This window comes from Haliotis rufescens, unplaced genomic scaffold (genome assembly GCF_023055435.1).
Source record: "Haliotis rufescens isolate VD_foot unplaced genomic scaffold, xgHalRufe1.0.p SCAF_16, whole genome shotgun sequence".
Lineage (NCBI taxonomy): Eukaryota > Metazoa > Mollusca > Gastropoda > Lepetellida > Haliotidae > Haliotis > Haliotis rufescens.
The window spans coordinates 20136423-20148934 of NW_025963846.1; the positions used below are offsets into that span (position 1 = coordinate 20136423).

Genomic DNA, 12512 nt, shown 5'->3' on the forward strand with positions numbered 1-12512 from the left:
TGAAGCCCGGAAATTTCCTCGAAGCCATGGGAAGCCATGTACCATCATTAGTTATGTCACTGAGCAAAAGTCAATGCGTTTATTCAGTAAATATAGATCTGGGCAGAGAGGGGATGTACGTCCTTCATCGAACACTCGCTGCGTCGATTAAAGCTGGTGACTTTCTAATCTCTGTTGGAATAATGTACTTGTTTGGCAGACAGGTTTCTTTACGACAAAATATAGTCACTTGCCTTCCCCTAACTTCCTGAATCACAAGTCAGTGGGCTTCAATTCCACTGACTAAAAACGGGTCATTAGGCTCTTCATTGTTAGCAATTGTAGACCCTCTTTTTTGTGTTTACTCAGGTTAATTTTCTGCAATGTTCACACATCTCATAAGAATGAGTGAGTGAGTGAGTGAGTGAGTATGGTTTTACGCCGCTTTTAGCAATATTCCAGCAATATCACGGCGGGGGGTACCAGAAATGGGCTTCACACATTGTACCCATGTCGGGAATCGAACCCGGGTCGGCGTGACGAGCGAACGCTTTAACCACTAGGCTACCCGACCGCCCTCATAAGAATGAGTCATGAATCGTAGTTAAAGCTACCTGACATATTTTCATATTAACAGTTTACACTTCGTCCAAAATGTTTTTTACGTGCCTCTGAATGTTTTATTGGGTATGCTTAGTATGATTATTTGGGGTTTTTTTAACGCCGCACTCGGCAATATTCCAGCTGTATGACGCCCTTTTTTTAGTTGGTATGTTTTCTTCTTTTAGGGAAGGGGTTGGGGTAGGGGTGGGGTGTGGTGGGGTGTGTGTGGGGGGTGTGTGTGTGTGTGTGTGGGGGGGGGGGGGGGGGGGGGGGAGAAGATTTGTATGTGACTTTTCCCCTCCCTGTTGTTAACATCTCTGTAAATAGAACGGATGATACATATTAAGCAAGGATAAATAGATATACTTCCAGTTATAGGAGTAAGTCTACATGAAAACAACATGCTTACGCTAAAGTTTTATTCCACCGATTTACGTAAGAGTGAGTGAGTTTTGTTTAACGCAGCTTTTAACAGTATTCCAGTTATATCGCGGCGTGTCAGCTTAATGTGGAAGGAAAGCCCGAAGTGATGAAGCTCTCAGACGTTTATCACTTCGGTGAAACCCACGAGCATGGGTATGGTGCTGACAAACCTAGAAACATAATCGGGGCGAACCGGGAAGCGAACCCACAATCATAAGTTTCTGGTGTGCCAAAGGGACGCAACTCTACACAGCGAATCACGGCGCCTTAAACGACTGAGCCACCCGTGCCCCCGATCATAAAAGGAGTGGGGCAAGTGCCGGCTCAAATCAATCCCCTACATGTTAACACTGTCAGTATTCTACTTCTCATATTCAGTTCTCTCATACAGTTCTGAAGGTTTCAGATATTCATGAGACCTGCTTCTTACCTAAACAGTTAGTTGTTGATTGTAACATTGTCAAGATACATTATCAGGTAGATAGTTGTGACGAAGTGATCAAATATATAGTAGCGATAAATTAACATGTGACATCAATCGCCCGGTACAATATGAAAGAATGTTTTACTCCAAAAGTGTCAGATTTCTCAAACAGTTAGGTTAAAAGCAACTTTGATTAAACTTTCATTTTTTTCAGATCAACAGTGTATACCTATATATAAAATAGCTACACGATAAATCGCAAAAAACAGTGAAGAACGAAGTGGGGTTTATTTCACGATAAAACATTGTTCTATTATGACGTTATTTCTGGAGATTCGAACATACGCTCGCAACTTGATAACGTCGTATATTGGACGACGTTATTTTTTAGTAGGGGGTGTTAGTGGGGGGTGTCCAGTGAGTTGTTCCCCATTGATGAAGCTGGACAACGCAGATAAAAGCGGAACCCAAAGGAGGGAGAGATATGACAATCCGTGTTTGAAGGAAACGTACAGGTAATCGACGTGAGGAATGTGAGAATATGTGGGAAATACCACCTGTGTATAAAGTGGACTTGTCCGTCATTGCCGAGTTCGGATTGTATTCAGGGAGTCATCATTATTTAAATACGAGTACATATTTTTAAAGCTGTTACATTTTATCATCATCCTAAAAGGGGCTTTTAAATAATGTTGGCATCTCATACAAGAAAGATGCTCCCCTCATTGTTTATTCTCCCTGCAGTGTTTATTGTACGATAAACAACTCCCACTCGTCGTTTATTTCTGAAATAAAATATGTCATGTTTCTCCTGGTCCTTTTTTAGGCGAATATATTATTTGATCTGGATGGCATAATATCAGAAATCAGAGGATATTATAATTAAACACTGGATGCTCTACACACGTAAAATCAACACACGTATGTCGTGTTTACCCAAGACCCAGTACCGTGTCTAGTTTCTTTTCTTTCTTTTTTCTTCTTTTTTTTTACGTCTCTAGTTTCAATCTTCTGCTGATCCCCGTTTCGCTTATTTCCAACACCGTCTCACAGTTACAAATATCATCTGTCAAAAGTATTCATGTTTCAAATAAAATAAATTCAAATACAAACAGTTCCTTATGAAGTTATTAGAGTGTCTTGTGTCTGTTGAGTTATTTTCGATATTGGTATTTAAAGACAACAATATATAATATTTATGATGTAGCTAACGGTATGTGCAAAACTATATTGTGTTGTCTACTAAAAAAGATCTTCAACACCTTATATTGCATATTGTTTAGAAACGTCCCTGCCAATATCGTATTCAGTTCTACACAGTACTGAACACAACATTTATCTATTTTACATGTAGACGGCGTCTACATGGACTATTTAAAAAACAATTCGCATCTGTCCTGAAAACAAGTATAACGGTAAACGTCAACTTTTGTTTGTTAAACATTTTTGTGTATTAAAACGTATGCTATTTTAAAGGGAGATATATGTATGTTCTGTTCAGGTAACTAATTTTAACTATTGTTTCCTGAATGAAATATTATTTAAACTACACCAGCCTACCTCTTGCTGAAATGTGTGGCCCGGTCAATATCAAATATCAATGTCAAACATAACTCAGCCATTACAGACTCACCGCTATTATGTCTTTATTTATTCGTGCATGTGTAGGCCAACGGCCCATGGTACAGTCAATGGTCCACAGCGTATAATGCAGATTCACGATAATATACAAATATACTCGTCAAAAATAGAAACGCAATACGGATATTTTTGGCCATATAAGCAACATTAGCGGACCAAGAGGTGCAAAATGAAGAGGTTTAATGTGAAATAGTGTCAGTGACAAATTTCCTGGATCAAATGATCACAAGGACATACAAACCACATGTCGGGAAACACGTACAATTCGGAAAAACGCACCCAGTGCATTAACAAAAAGGCCATGGAGCTGCACGTACTACACGTGCAGCAGCACTATGGACGGTATTAAAATGCAAGTTTTTTTATTGCCTGGCATCTGCCTCAATCGAACAGTGACAGTCGAACAACGTGCCAAGATTAACAGAAGTGCAAAGAAACAACGTCATAGGCCGCTTGCAGGCAGGGGAATCCCGATCAGCTGTAGCCAGGGTTTTCAATGTAGAGCTCGGGATCGGTTTCAACAGCATGGGTCAACACGTGATCGGCCAAGTTCGGGACGAACAAGAGCAACCACTCCCGCCCAAGACCGCTACATCTGACTGCGCCACCTACGTGAAAGGACGACCACATCCACCTCAAACGCATCCCAAATACCCGGACTGCGCAGATCTCCGACCAGACCGTACGAAACCGTTTAAGAGCAGCAGGCCTACAAGCAAGTCGTCCTGTTCTACGTGTCATATTGAGTCGACAACATCGTCAACAACGACTGCAATGGTGTCGTCAACACATGTATGGCCTCAACTGCAATGGAGGGAGGTCTGGTTCAGCGACGAATCAAGATTTCTCCTCCGTCGAGGGGATGGAAGAGCACGGGTCTACAGACGTCGGAGAGAACGTTACGCCGGAAACTGCGGACAGGAAGTGGACAGGTTTTATGGGGGTAGCGTTATGATGTGGGTGGATATCTCTCATCATGGCAGGACAGGTTTGGTCCATATCCAGGGCAATCTTACATCAACGATACATCAACGAAATTCTCCTACCACTCGTCCTCCCAATTGCAGCCAACGGCAACGGTGTATTCCAGCAGGACAATGCTCGACCGCATGCAGCACGGATCACAAGAGCCTGTCTACACAACAACAACGGTGAAGTTCTCCCCGGATTTGTTCTGGGCTCCATTTGGATTCTATTGAGTAGATTTATAATTTTAACTACGAAAATTGTATTCCTCGGATGTTGATTGAATTCGTTGTGGGTATTTAAAGATAAGAAAACATTAGGAAATATATATAATTTATGATGTCCCTAAGGTATGTGCACGTGTAAAAACTGTATTTTGTAGTCAACCAAAGAAGATCTTCAACACCTTATATTGTACATTGTTTTGAAATGTCTCGCCTTATGAACACGTTCCTTATTTCAATATTGTATTCAATTCCACACATGACCGTACACAACATTTATATATTTTACATGTATACGACGGCTACATGGGCAAGTATAACGGTAGAAACAAACTTGTGTTTGTTTAACATTTTTGTGTGTTAAAACACGTGTTATTTTAAAGGGAAAATTTAGTCTGTTCGGGAAACAAATTCTAACTATTGTTTCCTGAATAAAATATTATTAAAACACACTTGCTTACCTCTTGCTGAAATGTGTGGCCCGGTCAATATCAAATAGCCACAACAAAAGAAAATCCAGACACTTCAGGCATACAAATATTATTTGTTGTCACGTGACACTAGATGTTGTTATCAACCAATACTCATGTCAAAAACAACAATAGAAATATGAAACATCAATGCTAAAGAATAACCAATTTCAATTTTCCAACGAAACAAATTCCGTTTTGCGTTAACGATAACAATAGCCGTAAAATATATTAATGGATCGCTGAAAATCAGTGATGACGCAGTTGTTTGCACAAAGAAGTTGTTGCCTCCGATGAATATATGAAGTTAGGCCAAAACACTGAGTTCTTACAACTCGTGTTTGCCAGCTGGGACCATGTTAATATACCATGTTTGAAATACAAAATATGCCGGTGTCTGTTTGAAGGGAACATGTTCTTCACCGACTTTGCTGCAGGCTTCTATGCAGGGTTGGAGTACACAAAGACTATTCAATTCAATTAATTAACCAGTGCTACTACCAGTGCTAATAAAGAATGTTTATATATATTTTTACATGTTATGTCTTTGTGTGTATATACTTCACATAAATAAAGTACAAGTTTACTTTTCTGCAGTATATATATCGCTGGGCCGGTATTCATAAAAACTCTCAGAGTTTCTCTAAGAGTTACTCCTAACTCCTAAAAGTTACTTCTAACTCCTAAGAGTTACTCTAAAAGTTCTCCTAAGAGTCAACGAACTCTTAACGTATAGGAAAACTCTTAGAGCAACTCCTATCTCGTAACTAGGGAATTCCCAAGTTATTTTTAGTAACGGAAGTGTAATTTTTGCCTAAAATCCGGACGATCTGGGTAATTCCCGGTGACACTGAATTGTCAACAGTGATTTTTTCCAATGTTAACTAAATATATGTTTATTTCTTATGATTCTATTTACTTGTTGTATCGGTATTTCATTAATTTTAATAAAATTTAATAAAATATTATTTGGCACTTTGCCAGAAGAAGCGTTCGTAAAATCTCACAGCAGACGAACAAAAGGCAAAATGGGCCGAAAACCGAATTGGTCAAAAGAAGAATGTCTTTTGCTGGTGCAACAAATAGAAGCAAACAAGGCTACAATTAAGGGGAAATTTGGGCCCAACCTTACTTCAGATCATAAGAAGAAATGTTGGGAGGATATAACTAACCAAATTAATAGTGCACATCCTAGCAGATCTTTGGAGAACCGAAGAACCACCGATGACATTATGAAGAAGTGGTGGCTTCTCCAGTCAAACAGTAGAGAGGAGATAGCCACCAAGAGAAAACAGCTCACTGGTACAGGTAAAAATAATTCATTTTTATAGTAAAAATGTAATTGCAATAATAAATTAATAATACAGTCAAGTCTCGTTTATCCGACAATCGGCTTTATCCGACACAAATGATGGGAACCGATGAATCAGTGCTGTTTAGACCCGTTAATCCGACAGTTTCGCACTCCGGCTCCAAAACACACCTAATTTGCAACGATTTGCTGAAATCACTCATTAATCAGTCTCGTAAATCCGACACACAGACCCGTGTTTTGATGTGAGACGAGTCGGCGAGTAGCTGCATATTTAAACGGCTGCAGAGATAAACTTCATGTTTTGTGTTAAACTTTAGAGGTTGCATGATTAGAAATCATATTCCGCGAACAATGAAACACAACTGTTGTAGGGAATGAAATTTAAGGCAATATTTCTGTACGCAGTCATTTATTCAACAACCGCAGCTGTTAAACACATTTTTCAAACCATGTCACAATTCCAACTGACGTAGACAGAAGGACAAATGTCACAATTTTCACATTTCTCCAAATCATCATTCAAACAGTTTGGTTGACCAATTCAACCTTGACAACATATTGTGGTTGACCGACTGTCTTGACTGTACAAACTTGACTGACAGACCGATTGTCATAATGTTCACTGGTTTACAAAGTTGACTTTGACTGAATGACTGAAACTGGTACATTGACTGGTACGTACAAGCTGTAATAAAATAAACAAAGCCTAATAAGTATAAAATTCAAACCAAATTAAATTAATCTACAAAAGAAATAATACATAAATGTGAAAATAGCATGAAAATACCATATTGTTACACCATAATACAGACAGCATTGTTTACATAGAATAGATATTATAGTGGGATTTTCCGGATTTTAAGCACTTACGATACAGATCTTTCGCCGATAAAATATACAAAATTTACCTTCTTACAACATGTAAACCGCAGAATATTATTTATTGGCTACAAACAAAGTATTCTCCGTTCATACTCACAACATTTTGGTGCCTCAAATCCCCACAAAAGTCAAAGTTTGTCGATAACCGCAGCTATCAACTTCCAAACAAAACGTGGTTTCCAAAATAGTGGCCAAAATCCTAAACAGCACAAACCAAAACCGAGAAATTGAAACTTGGTGAAAAGTCTGGCACAAACCCAAACCCGGTAAATTCAAACTTGGTAAAACAGCCTTGAAATACAAAAAACTGTTTCAATTCCCAACAACAACAATAGGAATATTTCCTTTTTTATTACAACATGTTTGAATCGTTATCTATCGTGTAGTTGTCCAATTTTCGATCATATGCCACCAACAATGTCGGATTAACTGGACTTGACTGTAGAAGGCTACAGCAATTTAATTCCTTGGATTACAGAATCCCCTATCACTTTGGAAAAAATGTATGAATTGTTTACTAGAAGTTAAAATTTTGCTATGAATTTCTATTAGTAAAAGATGTTGCCATAAAATGAAAAATGGATCTGAATCTATGTATTTATACTCTCCCATCAAAATCAAAATTGTTTTCTTTTTTTCTTTTACTGCTTTTAAGGTTTTGGATGGAAATAACCCATAATCCATGTACATAAATTGATGATGATGCCTAAGGAAAATTATTTACAATTTATTTTGTTATTAAAATTTCATTTATTTCATATACATAATGTGAAGAATGACATTCCTATTTGATTCCAGAATAATATAAACATGCTGCATAAATACTACATCCAAATGGATGAAGAATAACTTTAGCATATATATCATGATATAAAATTTAAAACAGTATCAAATTTGAATAACTTGGGTATATTGATGACTATAACAACAGATATAGATTTACACACTGTACATATACAAAATCAACAGAGGAAATAGGATACAAAGTTCAATTGATGAGATATGAAAGAATGACAAAATTCATTTAATTATTTACAGGTGGTGGTCCAGCTGGACCTGAATTGTCGACAGTTGCCGAGGTTGTTCAAAACATCCTGGGACGTGATAACACTACCATAAGTGGATTGGATGGCTTTGATTCATTCCCTGAACATGCCAGTACAACAAGGTACCCTACATAAGAAACATGTACTATACTGCTATTCACAATTCACAATTAAAAATGTGTTCAATATATTTGGTCAATATAAGAACTGTCATTGAACTATCATTGTTATGACAAGCAATCTCAAATTAATGAATGTACTTAGTTAATATAAACAAAAAGTGTCAACAGTTTTACATACAAAATAATCTATTCACACAAAAGGATTCCCCACTTTAAATGATACATCAACACACACTATCATATTTGTTTCAGTGCTCCGGAGTCATACCAGAACCCCATCAACATCACACCCTCGGCCATCACCAGCGCCAGCCACACCAGCAGCTATGTGCTGGATGACTTAATTCCTCTGGAATTTCACACACCTTCAGAAGTCTCTATAAGGGAAAAGAGAGAGAGATTACAAATTGAAGTGCTTGAACTCCAGAAGGAGTATTACAGTCTCAAGATAAAGAAATTAAAAAGCAAATAACTGATATTGTATTTGGCTGAGATTGTTCTATATATCTACAAAAAATGTATATAGTATATATATATGAATGTTAGTAAAATCATGCTCCTTTTTCACTGCTTTTTGTTACTGAAATCAATTTTTTCAAAATTAATTAACTGAAATGTATTTTCTGACTGAATTATTTGTAAAAGGAACTAGAGAAAGACATTGTACATTCTATTTATTATAACCAAAAGTATGTGTGATTGTAACTTAATTAAAATCTTTATCAACTTGCCTTTGTGTTGGTTCATCTTTTCCTCATCCCGTTAATGGTACAAGTAGCTCACCATATCAATGTTGTTTCCATCTGAAGTGAATCAAATGGTCTCAATATCTAAACAAGGTGTATTTACTTGAAAATAGTCTTGTCTCTGTTTTCAATAAAACTTGAAAATTTAATTTAAATCAGCAAATTTACATGTTTTCAACTTACATTTCTCTTTTCTAAATGTTGTCATTAATATTTGAAAATATTTTATTATTACATCCATAATCACATGTAACGAAAGGTTTTAATTTTTTTAAATAACTTACATTTCTGTCCCATAATCATTGTCACAATACACAGAGATAGTCATCAATGATCAGGCTTTCTGAAATTTGAAAGCAAATATAATATTATTTAAATTATCAATATTATTTGAAATGTTGATATGAATTAATTGTTACTTCATGTCTTTATATGAATATCAAGATAATATATTTTAAAACCTTCAAATCAAAATTTTATTATGATCATGGATACTTTACACTAACCTAAAAGTACTGTTGGGTGATTTGTTGGCGGTATCTAATTCCATCAGCTGCAACTGGACCTTGGTGAATATTGCCACCATTGCCACCATTGTTATTAGCTCCTCCATCACCAGCATTCATTGGGACATTCAAATTCTTGCAAATATTGTGCAAGATAGCACAAGCCTGTATAAAAAAGACATGTAAGAAAATGTTACATTGAATAACATTTCATATCCCAATGTCAAAATCATGAACAAACAATGAATGACCTTAAAGTTTTATCTATCAGAACAAGTACATGACTACTTAAATAATTAAAAGAACAGAAAATGAAAAATATTGAAATGGGGAAATAATAATTTCTCACCACAATAACTTTGCAGACTTTTATCGGTTCCAAGCGGACCTCACTGTGCAGTACATGAAACCGTCTCTTCATTTGTCCTATTCCACGCTCCACTAAACTTCTTGTGATCTTGTGTGATCTTGAACATGATGTAAATGGTAGGAATTCTTATGAAGTAACTGCTTTAAAACAATTAATTAATTCATAGGCATAATAGCATATTTAGAAAATAATTGGATGTAAAGAAACCCTCAATATGCCTATTAATTACTGAATATGTTCTGTGTATTAGTAACCTAGTGATAAACAGCACAAGTTGTTGCTGTTCACTTCTTCATGCTCAAATTAATGACAGGTGCATTAACTCCCTTGGTTAAATACATATTTATATATAAATTAGATGTTGCAATTAGAAAAGATGGAATATTGATAATGACTCCAATCTCCTTATGTAATATTTAAATGTTAAGCACATACTTTCCGTATCATTAGTCAGCTTAATTAATTCCAAAATAATTTGAAAACTAGGGCCTAGATACTTTATTACATTACTATCAAGTCCACCAAAGATGTGAAGCTTCTGTAAAATATTTAAAGTGATAAGGGGACACTACTCTCATTTGTGTTCCCGGCATTCCTTCGGTGACGATATCCTTTTGTTTTGATTTTTTTTACCTGTTGTAATTTGTTTGTTGTCCGGGTTGAGGCCGCAGGTAGGGCGTTAATAGATGTGGCCGGCAGGGATAACCGCTGTCCCCGAGCAGGTGACAACCGTGCGGAAACTGATTATTCAGAAACGCATGTCTCAAATTGGAATTATTCCAAATCCTGGAATCATGTACTGACCCGGGCCACTTTGCCACGATGTTTAGTATTTTGTAATTCGCGTCCATGACGACCTGAACGTTAATGCTATGAAATCCCTTGCGACAAACATATTCTGGCTCATTTACATGTGGAGCTATAATCCTAACGTGTGTCCCATCAATTACTCCGATCACACCCGGAAATCCACCAATTGCTTGAAATTGCACCTGCGTTCGATTGAGGTCGGCCGCATTGGAGGGCATAGAAATGAAGCGATGTAAGATGGCCGGAATCACGAGTGCATTTAAGGTCTGATTTATGACACGACTGACAGTTGGTTGACTTATCCCCAGATCGTCGCCATTGCAAAGCTGCATCTTACCTGTCGCCAAGTATCGCAAAGTAATGATTACTTTCAGTTCAGCGTCTAGCGACATATTTCGTTTCGTAGGGCTTTGCAACTGATTCCTTACAAGATTTGTCACAAAATGTATGCCGGCACGATTGAGTCTGTATCTTTCAATAAGTTCATAATCAGTAAGGTCATTTAACACATCTTTTCGAGCTCGAAATATACGATTTCTACGATGTCGCAGCTGCACGGCGGCGGCCATATTGGAACTCTAAGAGTTTAGCTGAGTAGATAAGAGTGCCAATGACCACTCCTAAAGATAGGAGTAACTTTTAGGAGTTAGGAGTAACTCTTAGGAGTTAGGAGTAACTTTTAGGAGTTAGGAGTGAACTCTTAGGAGTTTTGGCAGTTAGGAGTAAATTTCCAACTCTAAGAGTTTTTATAAATACGGGCCCTGGAGTGTAAATACATTGTGACGTCACAGTTGTAATTTATGACGTCATCATAAGTATGACGTCATTATATGTATATGTCAGTTACACTGAAGAGCTGTCATGAGACAGCGAAAGTACTATGTATGAAACTGATATAAAGAAGATGATGGACTAACGTGGACTTTATTATTTTATTATATATATATATATATATATATATATATATATATATATATATATATATATATATCGGGGTGTATCTAGCATTCGTGAAAGTACTTAAGTAAAGTACAAGATTACTTTTCTACTTTTTTTGGATCTCTCCATTCTAATACTTAGGTAACATAGGGTAGACCAGTCAGTGCCTTCAGCCACGACCTATGTTGTTTTAAGGCGTGTGACAAATGGGACGTGTTGCTGATGGAAGAATACCGATTACAATGGCCCAGGCTGACCCCAGCGGGATTCCCTCCACTAGTCAGTTCTCCATGCGTTACTCACACCGTAGTCTGTCTCCCAGACCCTTGAGAATAAATTTGAAAAGGACTCTAACTAAAGTCAAGACTGATTTGGCAAGTCAAGATTCTCTCAGTTCTGGCCCTGAAATCAAGAATTGTTTTGCCCTCCATTTGGATTCTATTTAGTTGCTTTTTAATTATATATTTCTGGGACTAAATGTTAGTCCACTGACTCTGGCACATTCCCATGACGAAGTTACTTATAGAATTAGAATATCGAATTGTCTTTCATTGTCCGATGTCAATATATCGATGACAAGTAAGGATATATCACAGTTAACATTGTCGCCTAGTCATATTAATAAAATTTACGCCATGTACAATACTGCAATGGACATGTACATGATCACACACTCAGTATTATCAAACACTATTTTCTATTGTGCAGTGAATTTAACTGGTTCCATCGATATCGATCCTGGTTGGTCTATCCATGTTATATATTCAAAAGCAATTTGTTATTTAATTCACTGAATCATGTGGTCTGAATGTATACAAGTACAAACAAAATATATAGTTTTACTGGCATTCCAAGAGAAGATATATATTTGCCATCATTTACATGTCGGCTTAAGTTTTGTTCTGTTCAGGGAAAACAATTCAATGCGCTCATACAACAATAAGTCCAAAATTGACCAAAATTAAATTTGAAAAAGGTCAATAGCGTAAAAAAGACGATAAAAAAACGACCGGCGAAATAGTCCCTCCAAACGAAAGAATCTTCCA

General features: G+C 36.9%; 2 protein-coding genes across 2 annotated transcripts in view; one reads left to right on the forward strand and one right to left on the reverse strand.

The window, feature by feature from the left end:
- Positions 1-12512, reverse strand: part of LOC124121880 (beta-1,2-xylosyltransferase RCN11-like) — a 138880-nt gene that overhangs the window by 88651 nt on the left and 37717 nt on the right. The window lies entirely within an intron of this gene.
- On the forward strand, positions 5712-8567 carry LOC125380972. Its single transcript, XM_048396761.1, has 3 exons — positions 5712-6038; positions 7966-8095; positions 8348-8567. Exons 1-3 carry the CDS (start codon positions 5759-5761, stop codon positions 8565-8567), a joined length of 630 nt encoding a protein of 209 aa, XP_048252718.1. The 5' UTR covers positions 5712-5758.

Coding starts and splice junctions, on each gene's coding strand:
- LOC125380972 (XM_048396761.1), top strand. CDS start 5,759: ATGGGCCGAAAACCGAATTGGTCAAAAGAAGAATGTCTTTTGCTGGTG. Junction 6,039..7,965: donor AAAACAGCTCACTGGTACAG/GTAAAAATAATT, acceptor AATTATTTACAG/GTGGTGGTCCAGCTGGACCT. Junction 8,096..8,347: donor GAACATGCCAGTACAACAAG/GTACCCTACATA, acceptor TATTTGTTTCAG/TGCTCCGGAGTCATACCAGA.